Consider the following 25,913-nt stretch of genomic DNA (forward strand, 5'->3'; position numbering starts at 1 on the left):
AGCCTGAATTGTTGCTTAACGTTTAGTAGTAGGCTGCATCTACCCCTTACTGTAACATGACAGGTGGCATAGAGCTGAATCCTTATAACCATCGTGCCACACACCTACTTGATCTACAAGTTACAGGCATTACCTGCTGCTACTGACTAACAAAAAGAACAATGTTTTTGAGGTTCCACGGGAAAGAAACGAGCTTTTAATAAAAAAAAAGTCACACTTTGTAAAAACTGAAGTTCTTTTGTTTTATTGATAGAGTTACTCCTGCATTTTCTCGATGGTTTCTTCCTTGTATTTGCCCTTCTCTTTGCCAACCTGGCGAGACTTGGCCTTGCGTTCTAAGATTTTCTTGCGATCTTTGTCAAGCTTTAGTCTTGTGATCACCACCTGAAAGAAGAGGACAATTCAGTTAGTGAAGGGCAGAGGCAGCGACAGATATAACCTGTTCAGGTACTGCGGTTAATGTTTCCCCTCCAAATATAATAGGCTCTATATAAATAAGAGCAGCAGAGATTGTCATTTTTTTCCATTCTGTCGCAGTGGCGATTTTTGCAACAGGAAACACAAATGAGCAGCATTGACTGTCGCTTTGCAATTAAAATCTAAAATACAGTAAAATAGTCATTGGCTTTTTTAACCCCTTAATGACCACCCCATAGTGTTTTTACATCCTGGCTGGCTAATCCTCAGGGCAGTAAAACACACATGCTCTGGGGATTAAAGCCCTGTAGGCTGTGGACTTGACTGCCGGGATATCCGACCCTCGGTCACATGATCGCTGATGTAAAATGGGTAACGACAGTCACGTAAAAGTAAAAAAAAAAAAGTTAAGTTTCACCTCTCGTCATGGATCCAATCCGTGAGGGAAGGCGAAATTACTTACCTAAGGCCTCCGATGATGTCCCCCGATGAGATCTTTATCTGTGGACCCTTACCCAGCTTCGGCGCATGCGCCCGTTGCCGAAATGGTGAACACAAGCACAGAAGCTGGGGGAGGACCTGGAAAATTTTAAATCTCCTTGCTCCCGGCTACTAAAGGTAGCAGAGAGCCTGGATCAATGACAGAGGGCCGCGATCACGTAAAAGTTAAGACAGTTGACGTTTAATGCGCCTTTCAGTTTAGACTCAGTTGTGCATATGGATATAAAAGATTAGGGCCACAATGGGTATGTTTCAGAACACAGGACAAACAGGGGTATCTATTTTGGGGTGTAAATCCTTATTTTCATGTGCACTACAGAAAAAAAATTTGCTCTTTAAAATGATAGGATACAAAATTTTATTTTTTCTCCCCTAAATTGCATTAACTCCTGAAAAGCAACTTTGGAATCAAAATACTCTTGACCCCCCTCAGTGAATACATTAAGAGGTTTAGTTTTTAAAATAGGATCATTTGCGGGGGGTATCTATCATTCTGACCCCTATGAGCCTTTACAATCTTGGCTTAGTGTAGGAAAACAAAGTGTTCCTCAAAATGTAGATAGTTAATGTTAAATTTGTACGTCTCCTAAATGGTTAGAAACGTTTAGTTTTTTTGGTCTTTTTTTTTTTTTTGTGCGCCCAGAATAAAAGTAAATAGATTGAAATATATATCTTATCAAAAATTTGTACAGTATGTTTGCACATATTTGAGATATTACAGTTTAAAAACCAGCAATTTTCAAAATTCTCAATTTTGGCACCTGACTACAATGGAAGCCGGCCGCGCATATTCCTGCAGCATTTAGAACATGCCGCGTTTTATTTCACGCTACGGAATTCCACAGCGTGAACATTGAGCCATTAAGTTCAACAGAACCTAATAGCAGCAGGGCAACGCCGTGGATTTCCGCCGCGTAAAATTGTGCAAAATATGCCTTAAAAACAAACAAACAAAAAAAAACTGTTCTGTGTAGACGGATATTACGCACACACTCCAAGATAGTGCATGGCAATTGGCAACTTGCTGCTGGCCACGTCTCTCTCTCATGGGCAGCATGCAGCGAATTGAGCCATGTGTGCGTGGTCAAAGGCTGCGTTTACCTAAGAGTGAGATTTTCAGAAAAACTCAGAAAAATATTGCACTCACAATCGTGATTTTCTGCAAGTGCAACGCGTTGGGCAAGAAAAACCATTGTTTTGCTGTGCACGAGTTTCACACGTATGAAGAAAAAATAAATGTAATCTCAAGCTGCTCCTGTAGTTTGTGGTAAACATCGCACTCACTGAATGAGAGTACGATGCAGTTTTGCCTCCCATAGGAAAAGGCTCTATCGCCTCAAAAAAGGACATGGTGCAACTTTCTATCTAGCTTCGCTGCAAGAGACAAGTCACACACATAAATACGCCCATTGCAAATGGCGGGTTCTACTTCTGTGTGCGTCTCACAATGCACAACACTTGTACGACAAGTCGCCGGTGTAAATACAGCCCAACTCATCTAGGAGACGGTACAATGGAGTAAACACCCCACCGGTAATGGACAATCTGCATCGATATCAAAGCCAAAACAGATTGGTAGAAGATTAAGAACACCGGTCAATAAACTCATTAAAAACAGATGACCGACCAACAGGTTTCAGTTTTCAACCAAGATGAGTGCAGAGATTCCTTTTGGATTTGACCCATGCAGGATGTCCAGTACCAGAAGATGCGGTCACTCATACAGACCCAACATCCCATGGATATACCTACTATGACTGAGGGCCGTGTACACCGGCTTTTGGTTAAAAAAAAAAAATCAATTTGGCTAACAAATGTGGGCCTGAAGCCACGTGAAGTGACTCCTGTCTTATATCCTAACCAGAAGTTATGCTGAATGCTAAACTGGTTGCGCACTACTATGTTTGAGGTTTAAGAATCCAAACAGGTCTTAAAGGGGTACTCCCATCTTGGGACTCCTTTAAATATGTTCAAATACCAAACACAATCCCCTTCATCATAAGAGGTTTGTTTCCAAAATGCTCAGTTTTCCAGATATTGGTTCCTCTGCCTTTATTGTTTAATAGTTGTTGCCAAGGGAACGTCCACCTCCGCTACTGAGTAAAGGCGCATAGCGGATGCTAGCGCATTTGTTGTTCCTTTCACTTAAATCTGGTGGCCAGGATCTCAGGAGGGCACACACACTAGCTTCTGGCCACTAACTACCGCTACGCTTTGCTATTTCTTTCCCTAGAAGGGCTCCTGGACAGCATGAACAAGTCCTGGTGGCCAGAAGCTAGTGGGAAATCCTGGCCACCAGATTTGGGTGAGAGGAGGAGTAAGAAGTGCACAAGTGCTGACCGCCTCTGTTCCACAGAGGTGGCTGGTTCCCCTAACAAGCAGTATCCAAGAGGAATATCCAAATATAATCTAATCAAGCTTTATATGATCCTGATGAATCAGCCCAAACTATCTATAGTCGGCTGAGGAAACGCGTCGATCTGAGATCTGATCTAATTATAAAATATATACAATTGCCGTTAGTTAGCTTTCACTCTAAACTATATACTCAATATCTGAGTGACACTCACGGCAAGCCTGAATAAACCGTCCTAACGGTCCTACCGCAGCGCGCTTGCGTTAAGTGACCGTTTTTAACGGTCCTATCGGAGCGTGCCTGTTCATACTGTATCCAAATTATCCAAGTACAACTGGCCGTGATAAATTGTAATAAAAGACAGAAAGTCCAGCTTATCTTTTTATCTGAATTATTTACCCTAAAGAGGGAAGAATTGGTCTGTAAAAAATAATAAAAAACAACGTGCGAAACCTCTTGCTTACCTGTAGTGGCCAACAACAAACACTGTGCCACTAACATACTAGGGTGTGACTCAGAAATATTAACACGTATACCAAGCGATAAAGGCAACATCAGGACCATCTGAGTTAAAGGGGTTGTCTCGCGGCAGCAAGTGGGGTTATACACTTCTGTATGGCCATATTAATGCACTTTGTAATATACATCGTGCATTAAATATGAGCCATACAGAAGTTATTCACTTACCTGCTCCGTTGCTGGCGTCCCCGTTGCCATGGTGCCGTCTAACTTCGGTGTCGTCTTGCTTTTTTAGACGCGCTTGCGCAGATGGATCTTCTCCCTTCGGCTGGTCTTGGAAGCATCAGCGGTTTGGCTCCGCCCCTTGTACGCGTCATCGCGTAGCTCCGCCCCCATCACGTGCCAATTCCAGCCAATCAGGAGGCTGGAACAGGCACACGTCATGGGGCGGAGCTACGCGATGACGCGTACAAGGGGCGGAGCCAAACCGCTGATGCTTCCAAGACCAGCCGAAGGGAGAAGATCCATCTGCGCAAGCGCGTCTAAAAAAGCAAGACGACACCGAAGTTAGACGGCACCATGGCAACGGGGACGCCAGCAACGGAGCAGGTAAGTGAATAACTTCTGTATGGCTCATATTTAATGCACGATGTATATTACAAAGTGCATTAATATGGCCATACAGAAGTGTATAACCCCACTTGCTGCCGCGAGACAACCCCTTTAAATGGGAATGGTTGTCACTAGAAAACTGACATATTGTGCCTAATATCTGACAATCGAGGCCCAATTTGTCATCTTTTGACACCATCTCTTTACTACTGGTTTTATAACTTTTGGACCAATATACATTGTATACGCATAAATAAGTCAGACCTTAGAGTACTAGGGGTCACTGTATCTGTATGTTTGAAGTTACCGTCTCATGTCTGGGGTTCTTGTGGTGCCTAATTTTAAAGTATTAAACTATTAAAAGTTATGTTTTAATAAATAAATAAAGCATTACTACAAGTCCGCACACTTACCTTACTGGGGTGAATCCCAACATGAACAGTGGTGCCGTTGGCCTTCTCACGCTGCACACGTTCAATGTAGATCACGTATTTCTTCCTGTACACCTGGACAACTTTACCAATTTGCTGGCCTTTGTAGTGTCCGCGAACCACCTAGAAGAGTACGAAGATGTTAGTGGGCACTACAGAAGAAACCTGCTGCTGCCGCTTGTGCCATCTGTTAATGAGGTATTAAGTCACAGGACCAACACCGCTCCAAATCAGATGAATCAATCTACCTCCCACAACAAGTCCTTCATACACAAAGACTGAAGAACGTCTCAGGGGAGGCGATGGGGACAAACAATCACCTTCAAGCTGGGTTCACATCAATTCATAGAAAAATAAATAAATGAGGATGTCTTAGGCCGAATGCCCACGGACGGATTATCGCTGCTGAAATCGCGGTCGGGCACCTCACGCAAATTCCGCAGCAATGTCCGTCCATAGACATGCTATGTAAAACTATTCTCCCATGCCCGCGAGCAGAAATCAGCTGCGATTTTCCACTTGCGTGGGGAGAATCACAGCAGGTTCTAATTTGTGCGGAAAAACACACGGACGGCTTCCATTGTTTCAGCCCCCATAGAGTACAAAAAAGTAAGACTCCTGCAGGTCCGGCTCTTTTGCTGAAAAAAAACAAAAATGTGACGGAAAGGAAGAAAGCTGGAGCGAAGTCCCAAGGAGATCCACGGGGATTTTACGGGGTCACTTTTTTTCGTTCTCAGGACTGAACATGAGAACAAAACGCTGATGTGAAGCCAGTCCGATTTACTACTCGGGTATGTGGCATGTCTACGCCCCCCCCCGCCCGTCCCCCATCATTACGTGGCATGTCTACAGCCCCCCGCCATTACGTGGCATGTCTACAGCCCCCCGCCATTACGTGGCATGTCTACAGCCCCCCGCCCGTCCCCCATCATTACGTGGCATGTCTACAGCCCCCCACCCGTCCCCCATCATTACGTGGCATGTCTACAGCCCCCCGCCCGTCCCCCATCATTACGTGGCATGTCTACAGCCCCCCGCCCGTCCCCCATCATTACGTGGCATGTCTACAGCCCCCCGCCCGTCCCCCATCATTACGTGGCATGTCTACAGCCCCCCGCCCGTCCCCCATCATTACGTGGCATGTCTACAGCCCCCCGCCCGACCCCCATCATTACGTGGCATGTCTACAGCCCCCCGCCCGACCCCCATCATTACGTGGCATGTCTACAGCCCCCCGCCCGACCCCCATCATTACGTGGCATGTCTATAGCCCCCCGCCCGACCCCCATTATCTTCTAGTACATATAGACAACATGACTTACCTGGACTTCATCGTCCTTGCGGATGGGCATGGAGCGGACGTTGTACTTCTGCCTCAGCTCCTTGGACAGCGGGGAGGACATGATCTTCCTGCGCACATGAGAGGGGGCATTAAAGTGCCTTTTACGATTCTTGCTGCGGTCTGAGGTCACAAATGGACTGAACTTCATGGTGACTGCAGAAAGAGAAACAGTGGATGTTAAAGGGGGATTCTGGGACTATTTCTTAGATGCTCGGCAGGGATGTCCGGGGGGGCTGCTGTCAGTGCTGAGCGTTCCACAGCCGGCCAGGGTGGTCCTAGAGCGCTGCACGCATGGAATTATATGCCAGCAACACCAATCAAGGCGTCTGCGCTAGGCTCAGGGCTTCCTGTGATGACGTAAGTGACGACCTCCGAGAAATCAGCTGATCGGCGGAGATGCAAGTGGTGGGGCCGGCAGTCATCAATAGCAAGAGATCAGTGTCTTGGAATACCCCAGACTAACATCTCAGCCCCCGAGATGTAGGAGATGCTGCCGCCACCACCAGGACACAGCGATACACTATGCAAGAACGCAGCAGGTTCTACTTCCCCACCTGACGTGGTGTTCTTGCTGCTCTCTACGGGCATGTAATAACAGCTGCGCAATTATATTGCATATGTGCCGCGTTTATACACAACATTGACAAGTCAGACTGCACGGTGCAGCATGCGGGATACAGCGGCCGGCGCTGCCATACGTGGCGATACACTGTATAGCTGTACAGCGCTATACCTGCAGCCTTCTACAGTCACTCCTGTGAGCGCCTGCAGACAGGCAGCACTGACCCCCAACCCCTCACTACAGCCGAGGACCGGGAGCACACGCTGAAGACACGCCGCGGCCCTCAGAGAGGCCCTCCCGAGCACAGGGGGCGCTCATACCAGCACTCAGCACGAGCGCTATATCGTAACACACCGGCGGACTGTTCCATTCACACAAATCCCCCCCGTCATACACGAGACACAGTAAATCGCGTCCATGTGAGGCCCGGAGAGACCTCCGCGACAGACTGCGCCTTTAACGGGGGATGTACTGCCCGCCGCCGGGAGGATTACGGCGGATTACACTTCAATTGGCTCTCCTGCACTCCTTACCCAGCTGCACAGTCCACTATGGCCGCCGGAAAAGAGAAAGAGCAACGACTTCCGCTAGCATTAGTTGGCTGCAGAACTATCGCGAGAGGTGGGGATATCCGGGAAGGTAGGCTAGTGAGGCGGCTGGGAGATAGAGACCCCTGGAGGCCCCAAGTAGAAGCGCAGGCGACTGTTTTCGTCCCTCTGCTCTGTGCTTCAGGATGTCCCGCTGCCGGCGGGTGTTTTTTCTCTACTGACAGACAGAGGGCGCTGATTAGGAGGACAGTCTGCAAGGCTCTTGTGTGACGTAGAGGGGTGGCATTTATATATATATATATATATATATATATATGGAATAACCTGTTTAACCCTTAAAAGGGTCATTCCATGAAGTTAAAGCGATTTACCCCCCCCCCCATCCCCCCTTACCCTTCATGACTGGAGGGGACACTGGGGATATTACCTATGGTTCATTTCCTCTGTATTGCCCCCTGATATATTATACAGAGTTATTAGATCGCTCCTCAGCTGTCTATTTTTCTAAATTAAATAATACCGCTCTGGGTATTGTAGTCCGCCCATGCCGTTTATTACTTTAGTTGCCTGCCTTTGTACCCGCTCAAGCTCCGATATGTCCTCCTTTAGTACCCATGCACAAAACTGACCACAATATGTGTGGTCTGACCAGTGACTTGTAAAGAGGAAGAACAATGTTTTTATCATGCGCCCCTAGACCTCTTCTGATGCCCCCCATGATCCTATTTGCCTTGGCAGCAGCTGCCTGACACTGGTTGCTCCAACTTACATTTAACTGAAACCCCAAGTCCTTGTCCATGTCAGTGTTTCCCCTTTAGTGTGTAATGGTGACATGTATTTCCAGTAACAGTGACCCCCCAGTAGGCCCAGGGATGCTGTCTGGCCAGAGCCCTGTAACAACCCTCTTATTAGGCTGGGTTCCCACGGGGTGGAATGTCTGCAGCAGGATCGCACGGATATTCCACGAGTTTTCAGCAGCAGAAAAGCTGCTTCCAAACCCCGTTTCCATTGAAGTTTTTAGGGCTGAATACAAGCTGGCTGCCATCACAGTGTCAAAAAGTTTTCCAACACCCATCTAAGGCCCAATGTCCACTCGCACGGATTCCATCTGCTGAATCCCGCAGCGGAATCCAGCTGTGCCCGTGGACATGGACCGGAAAAGACATTTTATTACCTGTCCAGCTCCAGCGCGGGTCTCCTCCGTGCCGGACAGATCGTCTTTCTTCAGCACGGCGGATGCGTCCGGGCGCACGGTGCTTTCTTTTTTGTTTTTAATTCTCCTGCGGATCCGCAGCATGTCCGCAGAAGGGTTGGGACATCGACACAAAAATATCGATAGTATCGACTATCGCTGAATAAACAATCGATTATTGTAAAATATCGGTGGAAAACTATCGATATGTCAACTGGTTTAAATGCTATATAAAAATAAAGCAGGTCGAGGGTTAATAAAGCAACAATCAGCAAGAAATGATAGTTTCTTTTAAAACTTTAAACTGTTGGATTTCTTATTAACTTCCAACTATTAATAACATGAAAATATATGAAAGTTACAGATGAAAATAAACAATTACAGATGAAACAGAATTAAAATGAGGTGTATGGAAAGAAGGTTTTATCATTGACACTGAAACAAGGTCCTGCCAGCTAAGGCAGGAATCACACAGGGCGGATTCCCAACGGAAATGTCGCGGTTTGGCCGCAGTGAAAAAACGCGATATTTCCGCCAGGAGAACCGCCGCCCGGCTGCTCGCTCTTCCGCTGCGGCCGGCGCTCCCACAGAGGAGAGCGCGGCCGCAGCGGGAAAGAAAAAAAATAGACATGCTGCGTTCGGCAAATCCGCGGCTGCGGTCGGCAAAGCCGCGCCACAGCAGCAGTTTCTGCTGGATTAGCCGCAGCGGATTTGCCGTCCCGTGTGGCCGAGATTTCTGAGAAATCTCGTCCACTTGGCTGGCTAATCCCGGGATTAGCGGCCGCAGGTGGATTTGCCGTGGTCAAATTCCGCACGAAATTTCCGCGGCAAATCCGCCCTGTGTGAACCCAGCCTAAAGGAAGCCAGAAGATGGACCTGATGGAATGTGAGCATAATCTCTGTGTGTTTGTGGGGCTGAGTGCCCTGCATTTTTTCAAGTTGCCGCTGAGGGACCATCGGTCTCCATGGTAACTTGTAAACAATGCAGGGCCTGGTAACGCGAACGCAGTGCCCCGAACACAATTGTAATTGCGTTAGATGAGCCTCCTATCTTTTCTATGGGCACTGCGTTCGCGTTAGATGCTGAACGCACGACATGCCGCGTCTCCTTTTCTGGACTACACCTTCGTGTGTTCAGCACAGCCCTCCATCTGCATGGGGAAATGCTTTCATTTAGAAAGCATTGCCCACAGCAATCTCGTTAGACGCAAGCGTTCAGAGCCTGATCTAACGGCATGAACAAACGCATGTGGAGGAGGGCCCGAGACCCGACTTTTTCTGAGAGTCGTTTTGCCTGGAGCAAACCTTATTGGTGACAAAGAGTCACCTGACACTTTCTAAAAGTTTCTAGAACTTGTTTATAAGTTCATTAGTGCCGCGAGCAAAACTACATCCTGTACAACACAAAGGGAAGGGCGGAATGTAAAGAAGGAACATCTGGTCACCGGACCACAAGACATGATTCTTCTTTACAAAAATCGATATTATATCGACGTAAACTATCGATGTTACCGATATATCGGGCATAACAATATCGATGAAAAGTATCGCCAGAGCATTAGCGATATATCGATATTTCAGTATATCAGTTTTCGATGTCCCAACCTTAGTCCACAGTGACAGCTACAGGGTGTGCCGCACATTGGACGGCTTTCATTGACTTCAATGGAAGCAGTCCCACGGGATCCGCAGGAAAATGGAGCATGCTGCGATTTCTTCCTGCACATGCGATCCGCACACCGGGAAAAAAAATCACATACGCATGTTTTTTACCGTCTTGCGGACGCTAATGCATCCCTATAGGTGGCTTGATTTGCTGATCTCTTGCGTGGGTTTCATAAATCAAATCCGCCCGGGGACATTGGGCCTAAGGCTTGGGTCACACGGGACATATTCCCGGCGGAAATCTCGCAGATTGGCCGCAGCAAAAAAACTGCAAGATTTCTGCAGGGAAAGCGCTGCTTCAAAACCCGAGGCACTTAGCCGCAGGTTTTGGAGTGGCTTGGCCACATGCTTCTTCCATAGAGAAGAGAGAAGCCGCAACGAAAAAATAAATTAAAAATTGACATGCTTCAGTCTCGGAATCTGCGCTGCAGCGCCGGCTTCTACCAGCTGTGCCACGACGGATTGGTCTTCCCGTGTGGACGAGATTTTTTACAAATTGCGGACGGAATTTCCGTGGCAAATTCGCCCTGTGTGAACCCAACCTAAGTGTTCTACTAACGTGCTGTTCTCATTCAGAAGACATTAGGGGTGTCCCTGACTTGTCAGTCCCCGTGTATTAGATTATCTTTTAGGAGCAGTTTGTGTTGTACATTAGAATGCAAGCTCTTGGGCGCGGCTTGTCCTTTGCTTTTACGTGTCGGCTCCCCTTATAATTTATACGTATGTACAGCAATGTGCGGCAGAATAGATGTTCCAGGGATATATATCCAATCGCTGTACCTCGGGTCAGGAAAGATTTTTTTTTAACCCTGAGATAGAAACCCCTCAGCAAGTTCTTCACCCTCCGAATACAAGAGCAAGCAGCTGACCAGTCTGCTGAAAGCACGTGTGGAGCCTTGGCTAGCTGCAAGTCCAGGCAGCAGACACTTCAGGGTTAAGTTGCCAGCTTTTTCACACAACTTCTCTCTTTATTGAAAATTCATATTTAGACGCCGGGATAATAACGCCTCGTCCGCAGCTTCTTTGTTTATTGCTATTCCAATAAAATAATCCAAAACTGACATTGTTTGTTCTTTTCCTTACGCAGCGGCCATGATGGGAGTGATCGCTGCCGCTCAATATTCCAGAACTAGAAAAATAGTTGCCGATCCTGCGTTTGAGAAAATGTAGCATCTAAAAACCTGGCGGGCCGAGAATACCTTATTTTTTCGGATTATAAAACACACCTGGCTATTAGACTCACCCGGGTTCAGACAATAGAAAATAGAATAAAGATATTTTATACTAAATAAAACTTCTCTGGTGGGCTACGGAAGTGCAGGGTTTAGTTTCAAGTGGATGCGGATGGCCACAGCATCCCCATTAGTAATCCTGCCCCTTCTCAATTGCCCCTGTAATAAGATTAGCCCCAGTAGTAATAGTGCCCCCAGTAGTAATGATGGCCCTCAGTGGTCCCAGTAGTAATAGTGCCCCATTAGTAATGATGGCCCCCAGTGGTCCCAGTAGTAATAGTGCCCCATTAGTAATGATGGCCCCCAGTGGTCCCAGTAGTAATAGTGCCCCCAGTGTTCCCAGTAGTAATAGTGCCCCAGTAGTAATGATGGCCCCCCAGTTGTCCCAGTAGTAATAGTGCCCCCAGTAGTAATGATGGCCCCCAGTAGTCCCAGTAGTATTAGTGCCCCCAGTAGCAATAATAGCCCCAGTGGTCCTAGTAGTATTAGTGTCCCCAGTAGCAATGATGGCCCCCCGTGGTCCCAGTAGTATTAGTGTCCCCAGTAGCAATAATGGGCCCCTCGTGGTCCCAGTAGCAATAATGGCCCGCAGAGGTCCTAGTAGTAATAGCGCCCCCAGTAGCAATGATGGCCCCCTGTGGTCCTAATAGTAATAGTGCCCCCAGTAGTAATGATGGCCCCCAGTAGTCCCAGCAGTATTAGTGCCCCCCCTAGTAGCAATTATGGCCCCAGTGGTCCCTGTAGTATTAGTGCTTCCAGTAGAAATGATAGCCCCAGTGGTCCCAGTAGCATTAGTGTCCCCAGTAGCAATGATGGCCCCCCAGTGGTCCCAGTAGTATTAGTGCCCCCAGTAGCAATAATGGCACCCCTGTGGTCCCAGTAGTATTAGTGCCCCCAGTAGCAATAATGGCCCCTCCCCCCCGTGGTCCCAGTAGTAATAATGGCCCCCAGTGGTCCTAGTAGTAATAGTGCCCCCAGTAGTATTAGTGCCCCCTAATAGCAATGATGGCTTCCAGTGGTCCCAGTAGTAATAGTGCCTCCAGTAGTATTAGTGCCCCCTAATAGCAATGATGGCTTCCAGTGGTCCCAGTAGTAATAGTGCCTCCAGTAGTAATAATGGCCCCCGGTGGTCCTAGTAGTAATAGTGCCCCCAGTAGTATTAGTGCCCCCTAATAGCAATGATGGCTTCCAGTGGTCCCAGTAGTAATAGTGCCTCCAGTAGTAATGATGGCCCCCAGTGGTCCCAGTAATAATAGTGCCCCCAGTAGTAATGATGGCCCTCAGTAGTCCCAGCAGTTTTAGTGCCCCACAGTAGCAATGATGGCACCAGTGGTCCCAAGAATACCTTATTTTTTGGATTATAAAACACACCTGGCTATTAGACTCACCCGGGTTTAGACAATAGAAAATAGAATAAAGATATTTTATACTAAATAAAACTTCTCTGGTGGGCTATGGAAGTGCAGGGTTTAGTTTCAAGTGGATGCGCATGGCCACAGCAACCCTATTAGTAATCCTGCCCCTTCTCAATTGCCCCTGTAATAAGATTAGCCCCAGTAGTAATAGTGCCCCCAGTAGTAATGATGGCCCCCAGTGGTCCCAGTAGTAATAGTGCCCCATTAGTAATGATGGCCCCCAGTGGTCCCAGTAGTAATAGTGCCCCCAGTAGTAATGATGGCCCCCCAGTTGTCCCAGTAGTAATAGTGCCCCTAGTAGTAATGATGGCCCCCAGTAGTATTAGTGCTCCCAGTAGCAATGATAGCCCCAGTGGTCCCAGTAGCGATGATGGCCCCCAGTGGTCCCAGTAGTATTAGTGCCCCCAGTAGCAATAATGCCCCTCCCACCCCGTGGTCCCAGTAGTAATAATGGCCCCCAGTGATCCTAGTAGTAATAGTGGTCCAAGTAGTAATAGTGCCCCCAGTAGTATTAGTGCCCCCAGTAGCAATGATGGCCCCCTGTGGTCCCAGTAGTATTAGTGCCCCCAGTAGCAATAATGCCCCCCCACCCCACCCTGTGGTCCCAGTAGTAATAATGGCCCCCAGTGATCCTAGTAGTAATAGTGGTCCAAGTAGTAATAGTGCCCCCAGTAGTATTAGTGCCCCCAGTAGCAATGATGGCCCCCTGTGGTCCCAGTAGTAATACTGCCCCCAGGAGTAATGGTGGCCCCAGTAGTAATAGTGCCCCCAGTAGTCTTAATGGCCCCCAGTAGTCCCAGCAGTATTAGTGCCCTCAGTAGCAATGATGGCCCCAGTGGTCCCAGTAGTAATAGTGTTCCCATTAGTAATGATGGCCCCAAGTGGTCCCAGTAGTAATAGTGCCACCAGTAGTAATGATGGCCCCCAGTGGTCCCAGCAGTATTAGTGCCCCCCAGTAGCAATGATGGTCCCAGTAGTAATAGTGCCCCCATTAGTAATGATGGCCCTCAGTGGTCCCAGTAGTAATAGTGCCACCAGTAGTAATGATGGCCCCCAGTAGTCCCAGCAGTATTAGTGCCCCCCAGTAGCAATGATGGCCCCCAGTGGTCCCAGTAGTAATAGTGCCACCAGTAGTAATGATGGCCCCCATTAGTCCCAGCAGTATTAGTGCCCCCCAGTAGCAATGATGGTCCCAGTAGTAATAGTGCCCCCATTAGTAATGATGGCCCTCAGTGGTCCCAGTAGTAATAGTGCCACCAGTAGTAATGATGGCCCCCAGTAGTCCCAGCAGTATTAGTGCCCCCCAGTAGCAATGATGGCCCCCAGTGGTCCCAGTAGTAATAGTGCCCCCAGTAGTAATGATGGCCCCTAGTAGTACTAGTGTCCTTAGTAGTAATGATGGCCCCCAGTGGTCCCAGTAGTAAAAGTGGTTTATATAACCAGGGATGCTGATACTAATACCTTACTGACATAGACACTAGGCATACAGACATTAACCCCTTAACTGCCCTGCAGGGTTACAGACATTACCATTCACTGCAGGAGTGCAGACAATCACCTGTACTTGGATGATGTGCAATATGCTTGGATGCCATGTGGTTCCGTATTTTAGTCTGCTTTATAGCTATTTGAGCGCTGCATGTTAACATTTATCTTCGGGACGGTCGTTGGGTGCAGTCGTTCTGTATAAAGCCATCTTTAGGCCTCTTTCACACGAACGAGCGTATGCGTTTTTATGGATGCCTGCACGCACTGTAAAATCGCATTAATGAAGAATAGGTGCGATCAAGTTCTTAGCTTAATTAGCGTTTTCTCGTCCATTCACACGACGTATCACGGGAAAAATACGCTGCAGCACGGAATTCCGTTGGTCAGCAGAAATCCTCAGAATGACTTCAAGTAGCTTAAAAATAGTAGTAGTTTTCGTTTCCAAGCGCCAGACACAGGTAAACTACTTCCTCCTCCCTTTTTTCAGCTCCTACAGGAGTCTATAGGAGCTTCCAGCAGTTTTCATCAAAAGATAGGTCAAGGCTTATCTTTCCACGCAGCGTGAAAAATTGGTCACCGATGTTCTCTTTTTGATGGCACGATTTTTTCACGCAACCAAAAATCTCTTGTGAATGAATACATTTGTCAGGACTTGGGATCTGGGAAACTAGAGGTCCCTGAAAATACCCACAACCCCTGTCCCTGCCTACTTGCCCCCCTGGGCTAGGCCCCAGGGCGACAACTGGGCGACAGTCCCTACACTGTGTTCCCAAGGAAGGGGAACACTGCGACTAACAAACAGACAGACACTGGAACAAACAACAGCAAGGCGAGTCAGACAATCCGGGTCGGCAACGAGAGGGTACGTGGTACAAGAGGGTCGGGCAAAGGCAATGTCAGGTTCAAAAACAGGGAGTCCAAATCAGGCGTCAAAATACGAAGTACGCTGGTGTAGCAGGAAGACCAAACTAGCACTGGTCTGCAGACACAAGCAGGTTTAAATGCTGTCAGAACTCCCGCCTCAGCAGCCGATTGGGGCGGGGAGCCTGACAGCAGCTGAGAGCACCCAGTAGCACTGGGGAACCCGCCCCCAGCCCTGCAGGAGGCAAAGAAGGAGACGCATGCCTGGTTGCCATGGTATTGAGGATGCGGCGCAACACCAGCTGCGTCCCTAGCAACCCAGCGACCAGGGGAGGTGATGAGGACCGGGGCTCCCCTGCACCGTACTGCAGCCGCCTGTGTGACAGGCCCGGCTGTGAGGGCACGAGGGACCCGCGAGCCGCCGGTCCTGACAGCATTTGAATCCAGTGCTTCACATGGTCGTGATTTTTGGGCAACGTAAAAACCGACGTGAGAATAAGATCTTAGGCTAACTTCACACGGGTGAGTGTGATATGGGGCCATGAATCCCATCCCCATATTGCGCTCCCCACCATGTGAATTGCCCATGGATGTGAGGCGTTTTCATGTCAAAACAGCCTTGTATCACTTCAGGGAAGAAGCCATCCTTTGCCATGGCTGACAGCCGCGGTGAAGGACCATGGAGTTTCTCTCATTGTTCTCAATGGGACACCTCGTGATGCTGCAGCTGGCCCCATTGATAACAATGGTCGCTGCGATGCAAGAGCACGCAAGGAAATGCCGCGATTAGTTTACCGCATAGCATTGTAGCGCGGTGCCATGCGGGAAGACATCGCTCATGTGTATGACTCCAAAAAAAAAAAATGGGGTTCATATTTGTGTGTCTTGCAATGCACAAATCTTGCGCGATTTTCTCGCCCACGTGAAGCCGGCCTTAGAGGAAACACTGGACTCCCATTTTTGCTTGGGGAACGTACGATAGACTGGATGTCTTAAGGCGGCCATACACATGAGACAGAAGTAGATTGATGGTGGAGCAGACAGTAGTCCGGTGAGCGTTCGTGTCACAGATGCAGCCATACACATTTTATGGTTCAATATATTTTTATTGATTTTTGTCTTAAATTTTATAAACAGTTTGCAAAAATAAATCAGAATTGTTACAGGCAACTTGTTGTGTTCTATTCTTTGACGCCTGCTTTCCTTGGAAATCTGCGCTTCTCCGTCGAGTCTCGCCTTGGCGAACACGTTAAATGGTGTCATTGTTAGAAAAATGCAACTTTCATATAAACTAAGAACATACATATCAGGTATAGCACTGTGTTATATAACTGTGTGTCCTATAGTATTTTCTTAACTAAACATTGATCTTAGTGATAAGTAAATTTTATTGGAAAGGAGAGGGACGAACAGGGTGTTCAAAGTAGAGAGGACAGATTGAAGTGGTGAAGGGGGTAAGGTGGGGGAGGGAGGGGTGGGGGGGCGAGAGGGAGAGATCGATCCTTGCAACCTCAGTTGGTTAAGATTTGTTTCCGACGGCTGTGGGTGTTATGTCAGGTATATGCTATCGACGCCTGGTGGGTGGTGTGGTTCCATTTGTCACCCATGTGGTCACCTCTTGTGTATCTCGTAGCTGAATCCATATGAGCCATGTTGCCAGAAATTTGCTGTACCTCATTTCATCTCTGGCGTATAGCTCTTCTAGATGCTTTATGTTGTCTAATGCCTCTAACCACATTGCTCGAGAGGGTGGGGAGGTAGATTTCCACTTTCTGGGAATCACCTGTCTGGTGGCTAGGATGAAAAATCTCAGCAGTGAGTTTTTGGCTTGTGCTAGGGATCCGGGAAACATGGACAGCAAAGTAAGTTCCGGGGTTAAATGTATCTGGTTACCGCTAACCCATGTGTATAGAGAGCCGATTTCCTGCCAGAGAGGGCGAATCTGTCCGCATGACCACCATATGTGAATAAAGGTCCCTTTCTCTGACAGACATCTCCAGCAGCCATCCCGGTGCTGAGGATAGATTCTAGACAGTATCTCGGGTGTCCTATACCATCTTGTGATGATTTTATAATTTAGTTCTTGCAATCTACTTGATATATTTATCTTAAATGTCAGGATGTAAGCTTTCCTCCATGATTCCTCTGTGAGTGTTTCTCCTAATTCTCGCTCCCAGTCCCTCTCCAAGCGCCTCCCTATCCCCCCGGTCTCCTCGTCCACTAGGAATCTATATAGGTCTGAGATTTTGCTAATTTTTGTCTGGTTACATAAAAAGTTTTTCTCGAAGTGTGTCAGGGGAATTTTTATTTTGTCGGTCTCACCCACTGATCCTATGTAGTGGCTCAATTGAAAGTACTGGTACCATGCTCTAGCTGGGGGTCTCAAACTCCCAAGCACCTCCTCCAGGGTTTTGAGTCCTGTCGCCCCCAGTACGTCTTTAATCCTCGGTATGTCTACTGAGCATGTCGTAGCTATTATGTTTGTGAGAGATGAACCCTTTAAGGAGAAGGGGATGTCTGTGTTGCCCACTAATGGCGTTAGTGGACCGGGTCTCGTTATTAATTTTGTTTTGGTGGCTGGTCCCACCCATGTTGATAGGATGTTCTCGATGAATGGAGAGAGGCCTAGTTTTCTAAAATTTGCCTGCCCTGGTAGCCATAACACTCCCAGTCCCTTGAATGGCATTGCGTCCTGCTCCATCCTCACCCATCTTTTTTGGGAGCTCCCATTGATTAGGTCTAGTATGCATCGTGACATGGTGGCCTTATAGTATAGCGCTATATTTGGTATGCCCATCCCTCCATGTTCTCGCGGGCCAGTAAGGGCTCTCCAATTGCGTCTGGGTCGTCTCCCCCCCCCAAATAAACCGCATCATTGTTCTCCTAATCTGATTTAGGAAGGCTCCTGAGAGGTGTATCGGCACCATTTGGAGAGTATACAAAAGCCTGGGGAGAACGCTCATTTTGACGGAGCTGATTCTACCGAACCAGGAGAGGGGTACCGCGCGCCATCTGTCCATGTCTTCCTCCAGTTTGGCCAAGAGGGGCTTATAGTTTTTTTTGAAGAGGTCGGCGAGCATCTTAGAAAATAGTTTAGTGTCTATGTTTAATAATATCGGCCTGTAATTCCCGCATTGGGTATGATCCTTTCCGGGTTTGGGCAGGACCGTGATCACTGCTTGTAGGGCCTGTTTTGGGAATGGGCAGTCCCTAGAGACTGCGTCAAAGGCTTCAAGTAATATAGGAGCTAATTGTTCTGCGAACGTTTTGAAAAAGCGGGGTGTGAAGCCGTCTGGGCCTGGGCTTTTACCTGTTATCAATGACATTATAGCTTCTTTCAATTCTTGTAGTGTAAAATCCCCTTCTAAGGCCTGCTTATCTGGCTCTGATATGACGTTGGGCTTGTGTGTTGCTATATATGTGTTTCTATCAGTAATTAGTTCCTGTTCTGGGGCCTCTTTTCCTTCTTCCTGCTTGTATAACTTCTAGTAGAATGCCTGAAAACTTTCAAGAATTCCTGTGTTGTGGTGCACTAGCCCTTCCCCTGGTTTGTTGATTGCAAATATGTGTGTCTGCTGTGTTCTGGGGTTCAGAGCTCTCGCCAGTCCCCTGCCGCACTTATCCCCATATTCATAGCACCACCTTTTTAAGTTGTCTCGTTGGCAGAGCGAGGCCTGGTCGAGTATACGGAGTATTTCCGTCCGTGTTGAGGAGATTTCTGCGGTGATGGTATCTGCCTGTGACCTCTTGTTAGTTGTCTCTAGGTTATCTAGGTGTTTTAACAGTTCTTCTAGTTTGGCTGATCTAAGTTTTTTAAGTCTGGCCCCATGTGCAATAAATAATAATAAATATCCCTCGCAAGACACACTTGAGTGCTTCCCACTTGATGGGGGGGGATGTAGGGTCTGTCGTGTGGTTTGATCTAAATTCATCTATGGTCTGTTGTATTTCCTGCTTGCAAGCTGTGTCATCTAACAAGTTGTCGTTCAGGCACCACCTAAAAGATATGTTGTCTTTACTGCCGGACCTCGGAGACCCCCACACTGGAGCATGGTCCGACCAGACAAATGTTCCCATAGAGGAGGAGGGGGATCTGTCTAGCAACCCATGTGAGATATACAAATAGTCCAATCTGTGATAGTTATGGTGTGCGGCTGAGTAATAGCTGTAATCTTTCTCTCCTGGGTGTAGTGTTCTCCACATGCCCACTAGCTTGAGGTTAGCTAATTCTGTCCTAAGTTTGTGTGTGTTGGGTGGGGAAGTCCCCAATTTACCCCCTGACGAGTCCCGCACCGGATCCATGTTTAAGTTAAAGTCTCCTCCGAGGATAATACTGGATCCATCCGCGAAGCCCGCCAGTGTCCTCAGCACCCGGATGCCAAACTGTATCTGACCTTGATTTGGGAAGTAAATATTGGCCACTGTTAAAATTTCATTATTCACACAAAGTTTTATGAATGCATATCTCCCATTCTTATCCATTTCGGATGATATGAGTTTGTGGGGTAGGCTTTTGTGAATGGCAATGGAGGTTCCACCGGCTTTTTTGGTCGGGTGGGGGCTGTGGAACCAGGTAGTAAAATGTCAATGTCTACATTTAGGGTTTTTTGACTCCTGAAAGTGGGTTTCTTGTAGGAGGGCTATCTGAATTTTTCTTTTATGCAGGTGGTCGAGGATTTGCCCTCTCTTAGCTGGCTTGTTCAGCCCCCCCACGTTGAAGGAGCAAAAGTTTAGGTCAGCCATTTGGTTTTGGTTTTGAGAGGCTTGCTTACGGGTCGATCTGGGGTTTCTGGGAGCTGGGTGCGAATTTGGTGAGGGGGTGGGATAAGACATCTAGGAGAAGGATGAAGTGAAGGGTAAGAGGAAAGAAGAGAAGATAGATCCACGACATGGACCTTGTGCAGCGTAGGGCTGCCGCACTTATCTAGCAGGTGAGATACTGGCCTAGTAAGTGCCAGTATTTGCACTGGGTGCATTTGGTCACCTGAGGTGGGAGGCGTGAAGGGATGACCAGGGTAGACTTTGCCCCTCCCGCGTCACCCCCAGGATTGGAGAGTTTTCTAAGTCTGCAACAGGCCCCTGCTTTAGCCCTTGGATGTTAACTCATGAGGCACCAATATTTGTAATGAGTCCAACAATAATTATAACATTAACTTCTGAAGTGTGGAGGGAAGTAAAAAAAAAAAACAAAACTTGAGGACGGAGGAGAGTTCCTAGTTCTTGTTTCCGTAAATTCCAAACCAAGGTCCGCCATTAGTGGCGGCCAATCGTGAGCAAGCCGCTTGTATATACCCCTGGAATATATAAGATTTCAGGGAGATCAAAATATGCCATGTCTCAGGGATCAGGTCATCTCCTCAGTTGGCTTCCTTCTATCGCGTCTGTGTCTCTACTGCATGGCCTGCCATTGCTCCTGAGCCGTGGGAGCTACAACTGTTGGTGTCTCCGGCCAGTCGGGTAGTGATATCATGGGTAGTTTCAATACTCCCAGGAAGTTCGGCAAATCCCCTAATAAACAGAAAATGGCAGTCTTTCCATCCTTTCTAGCAGTGAGGGAGAAGGGGAAGCCCCATCTGTACTGGATTCCTTGGTTTTTTAAGGCAGTTAGGAGCGGTCTCAGGGCCCCCCTTAGTCATAGAGTATGTCGGGCTAAATCTTGCAGGAGCATGATTGGTTTGCCTTTATATTGCAGGTCTCCTTTTTCTCTCGCTTTGCGCAAGATGGTGTCTTTTGTTTTGAAATAGTGAATTCTACATATAATGTCCCGCGGTCTGTTGGGATCTGTTGGTTTGGGGCCTAGTGCCCCATGGATACGGTCGATCCAAATGGTAATTTCTGGCGGAGAGTCAATTAACTGCTGGAAAAAGGATTGCGCCCACTCCTCTAGTTGTTGCCCTTCTATTTCTTCTGTCAGGCCGCAAATGCGCAGGTTATTCCTGCGGTTCCTGTTTTCCAGGTCATCAATATGCATAATAATGCTTGTAATTTGTTCGGCTTGCGCCTGTATGGCCTGTCTGTGTGTTTCCAATATGGCCGACGTACTTTCCTGCGTCTCCTCTATCTGAACGATCCTGTGCCCCAGATGCTGCATGTCTGTATGAATTTGCTCTAGGACTTGCTTGTTTGATGCTTCAAGCCTTTGGAAAAGGCTGTCTAGCTCTGCTTTTGTGGGGATGGGCATTATCCTGCTTTTCCAGGCCTCCTCTCTTGCCTCACCAGGTGGGGCTCGTGTCCCTTTTTTGTGTGGGGTGCTCACGGTGTGGGGTCCCAGGGTCTGTGGCCATATAGATAGGCTGTTATTTTCTTCCTCTGTAAGGTCTGGGGCTGGGGAGGGCGATGCATGTTGTGGGGTGCAGGGGCTGCTGCCCGTGTTACTCACGGTTTCCCTCTCGGGCGATTCTGTCCGCACTTCCCCTCCATTTCCGGATCGCTCCTCGGGTCCCCTCTCCGCTTGTCCCCTGTGTCCGACCGCTGTGCTTGGTCTCTTTTCCCCAGCTGGGGCGCTTTATGCTGTTGTTCCCCCTCCGTTGGAGCCGGCGCTGCTGCGGCTGCTTTCAGCTCTCGCGAGAGCGGGCGCCATCTTTGTTTTCCCGGGAGCTTCTGCCGGGGTGCCGAGAAATCTGTCCAGAGTGCCCTTTCCTCCGTTTGTCGGCGTTCCTTGGGGTCGCGACTGCCTCCGCTTCACGTCGCTGCGACTCATGGTGAGTTTCTGGCAGTTTCTGGCGGTTTCTGGTGCCTCTGAGCTGCGGGCTGGGTGAAGGACGCGGGAGCTCGGTCTGTGTGCGACCTATCCCGCCATTAGCCAGACACGCCTCCGCCATACACATTTTAGCCCAGTTTGGCTGTTACAGTTGTTCACATTGGCCAAATATTAACACAGGGCGACGGACAAATGATTTCTTCTAAATGAAAGATCTTTCAGCCAAAAATTTGATACGTCGTAGACTTCTTTTCAGACGACGACGGTCATTGTTCGACTAAATGATCATGCATTGTCATACTTCACCCCGCAAACAATCGTTTTGGTTGAAATCGTCCATTTTCCTGAGCTTTAATCCAATGTGTATGGGCACCTATAGGCCTTATCCACAGGAGCGCTTTTAGGTGTCGATTGAGCCGCGATAAAACATCGACTGATTAAAGTGACCGCCTGAAGCATCGGATTCCAATGGATTTGTTCAGATGACCGATATCAGCCGCATAACAATATCATGGCCGGGATAATAGGGTATTGGCGGCCGAATACAGCATTCGATTTTATATGCGTCCGGAAAAAATAGGCCTTACTCTATCTTTCAGCCGATATATGCTGGCAGATCCCATAGACTCCTATGGGAGCTGCTAAAAAAAGGGAGGGAGTTTAGCAGCGGCAAGCGCAGCTAAGCCCTGTCAGCCGGCTCTATTGAGCCACAAGAAGTAATTCCAAGGATTTATCCTGACCGAAGGAATTCCAGGTGAATTGATGAGAAAACCCAAATTTGAGCCGTGTCTTGATCTGGGGTTTTTCTCGTTTATGTGTTTTTCGGCTGCGATGAACGCATCGCCCCTATGTGAGTGAAGCCTTAGTCTGAGGTTTAACTGAACTTCCAAGCGGAGGTTTATTGGACAGAATAACTATCAGGAATGATGGCAATTTCTGGGAATTTCCGGGAAGTTCCTTATCCTTTCAGCTTCAGTGCGGTGCAGCTGGAAGGAGGACTCAACAGCAGATGGCAGCAAAGCTGTGCCTGAGCTTTCAATGTCTGATGTTTACATCTGCTGTACCTCCAGGATCAGGACATGGTTCCCTCTGAAAGGCCCATTTACACACAGCGCTTGTTACACACACGCAGAAGCATCTGACCGTCGTCCCAGCAATAATCGGACTGGAAATCACTCCAGCCGCCCCACCACCTCCATTCATAGTAAACAGGCAGTCGTTCATAGAGGAATGCGTGCCTGTCCCCCCGGGCCGATCGTCCTTCAGCTTTTATGCCTACCTAAGTCCAAATGTCCACGGACGAATTATCACTGTGGAATTCGCGCCCGTCGCGAATTTCGCAGCAATAACCGTCCATAGACAGGCTATGATAAATGATTCTTCCCTGCCCATGAGAGGAAATCAGCTGTGATTTTCTGCTCGCGGGGGAGAAATGCAGCATGTTCTAATCTGTGTGGAAAATCGCATGAACGGCTTCCATTGCAGTCAATGGAAACCGTCAGTCCTGCGATACTTCTGCTGTGAGCACAGCAGAAGTATCGCGGGAAATTGCGTCATAGCCCAGCGCCGGCGCGTCATGTGCTGGACTGCACATGGGCGCCGGCTAGCCTGCCGAGACACTACGGGTCCGGATAGGTGGGTATAGAGTCTCTGGGGGGGGGCGCCAGGTCTGATTCCACTGTGATATATCGCAGGCGGAATCTGACCCCGGCCATGGGCAGGAGGCCTAAAGTGAATGACGAACAATCAGTAAACAAATCATCATTTGTTGTTCAGTCACTGGCAGCATTTAGGCTAATTTCACGCCGGCGAGCGCAATATGGAAACGTGAAACCCGGCCTAATATTGCTCTTGGGAACGTACAATTTCCTCCCAACACTCCATGAAGTAGGGAACCTGCGGCGCAGCTTTCAGGACATGCGCAAAGTGATTTTGTGGTCTAATTCCCTGCTATGTTCAGAGCGAGGATGTGTATTGAAACACTGCCTGTGCGCAATGCATGCACATAGTATGAAACGCAGACAAATAGGGCATGCTGCGATTTATTTCTCCTGCATATCGATACGCTGTGGCCACACGCCGGTGTGAATTGAACAGTGAAAGTCCACTGACTTTCATTGCCTCTATTCACCGTATGTTACACACGGGAAATACGCATGTGTAATACGTGATGTCAATGCGCCCATGTGAACGAGCCCCGACACTGAACAATTATATTGCAGATTCCCGCGGTCCAGCAAGAATGTGAATGATTATTGGTCCACATAAAAGATTTCTGCAGCATTTCAGAAAAAAAATATACTTAGACTGCCTGTCCACAGTCGATGATCACCTGCGGATCACGCTCTGCGAAGCTTTCCATCGATTACCACGATTCTCCGCGGTGAGCCTATCTATCAGATAGGCTCCTCCCCCGCAGCAGAATATCGCTAGTGATATTCCGCCTCAGCCGTGGACAGGGGGCCTTAGAAGTTTCACTCGGTGTTGAGCTGGTACAGAACTCAAAGAGGCGGGCGCGCCGTACTCCCCCCGCCTCGAGCATCAAGAGTGACAAGTGGGCATATTTGTCCTGGGTTCATGCTGCCCCTGGCTCGGGCACCATAAACCTGGTGACAGGTTCCGTTTAATAAAGGTTTGACACCTGAGACTGGCACTGCTACTGACTCTGATATTGTCAAGTACCAGCACCAAGTGTCAGAGTCAGGGGTCAAACTTTCATTAATAGGATGTTTGGCTTCTGAGGATGTTCTTATACGGTACATGGAGTATTTAATCAGTGATTTCACTGGGTTGGACCCACATGATTCCCATCGCTCAAAGAATTCCATAAAGCACCCAAACCACCCTTCTTCTAAGGGATATATGGCAGCAGGCGGCGTATTTGATGGCACATGTAAGTCATACGGTTTCATACTAGCGAGCCGTACAGTCTACAGGCACTGCTGTACGAGCGCACTATATACCCTGCCGAGCCGTAAGGCCAGGAGCTACAATGTATACATTGAGTGACCAAACTGTGCATAGATAGATGTGTTCATGTGTAACAAGTTAGATCAGGGAGGTGGGGGGGGGGGTCAAACTCATTTTCGCCAAGCACCAACATCAGCATTGTTTGGCTCCAAAGGGCCATTTATAGGGGCTCATTCACACGGCATATTTGTGCTCCACATTTTGCGCATATTTTTACACGCGTAATACGGACAGCTTAACCACCATTGATTTGCATTGGGATATTCGGACAGGTGTTTTTCATGCGTGTATTTTAAGTGCATGAAAAAAAATCGCAGCATGTCCTATTTCAGATCATATTACAGAACACAATTGCGCATTAAAGTTAATGGGATACATGTGTATTTGCATGCGAAAGCAAGAAAAAAACAAATGGACCTTCTTGCGTACGTGAAAAACGCAGTGAATACGAGTGGAAAAATACTCTCCACAGTTTCGGTCAGTGAAAACGCTGCATATTTCATGGACTAAAACTGCGTACGCTCATGTGAATGAGCCCTAAATGTAACTACTCCTTAACATGGCCGTGGAGCTGTATGCACTACGATGGAGTTTCTCCCCTTCCACCTCTTTAGCACTGAGCTTCCTACCTTGGAGGGCGAGTAGGGTGCCCAGGTAGGGCTGTGCCGCCACCTGTGAGCTGCTGGACAGAGCAGTGTGGAGATAAGTGTTGTAGCTCAGAATTCAAGATGGCTCCGACCCTTCTGCCAAGCGCAGACTGCATTTTCCAGCGAAAGTAGAGAGCCAGTCTTTTGCATCCTGAGCTTGTTTTGGGTCACATAAAATGACTTGGCTGGCCGGAAACGGGCTGCAGACCTTGACACATGTGAGGTGGAGGGTCGAGTGGCATCACCTCACTGTCACATCAACGAACTGTACAAAATACAGAGGCAACCGCTGTATTTAACTAATAATTAACCAATTCCTGTTGTAGACAGAAAATAATTGGTATCTCCAAATCTTTGATTTTAAATTCAAAGTGAGATCTAGAAATGTTTCAATACATGACCTGTGTTGTATTTTTTGAACGGTAGGGGGTGCTCTTCCTCCAGAAAAAGTGCCTAAGTACAAACATCATTGGGCTAACTAGTGTCATTGCCTTACCGTGTTCTCTATTATGGAG

The 25,913-nt window shown here is 48.0% G+C and overlaps 1 protein-coding gene across 1 annotated transcript; it reads right to left on the reverse strand.

Annotated features, from left to right (window-relative positions):
* Positions 1–228: 228 nt before the first annotated feature.
* Positions 229–7,310, reverse strand: RPL26L1 (ribosomal protein L26 like 1). Its single transcript, XM_066591280.1, has 4 exons — positions 7,214–7,310; positions 6,099–6,271; positions 4,759–4,899; positions 229–384 (listed from the first exon to the last, which is right to left on the reverse strand). Exons 2-4 carry the CDS (start codon positions 6,264–6,266, stop codon positions 256–258), a joined length of 438 nt encoding a protein of 145 aa, XP_066447377.1. The 5' UTR covers positions 6,267–6,271; positions 7,214–7,310; the 3' UTR covers positions 229–255.
* Positions 7,311–25,913: the final 18,603 nt, after the last annotated feature.

Source organism: Eleutherodactylus coqui, chromosome 2 (assembly GCF_035609145.1).
Source record: "Eleutherodactylus coqui strain aEleCoq1 chromosome 2, aEleCoq1.hap1, whole genome shotgun sequence".
NCBI lineage: Eukaryota > Metazoa > Chordata > Amphibia > Anura > Eleutherodactylidae > Eleutherodactylus > Eleutherodactylus coqui.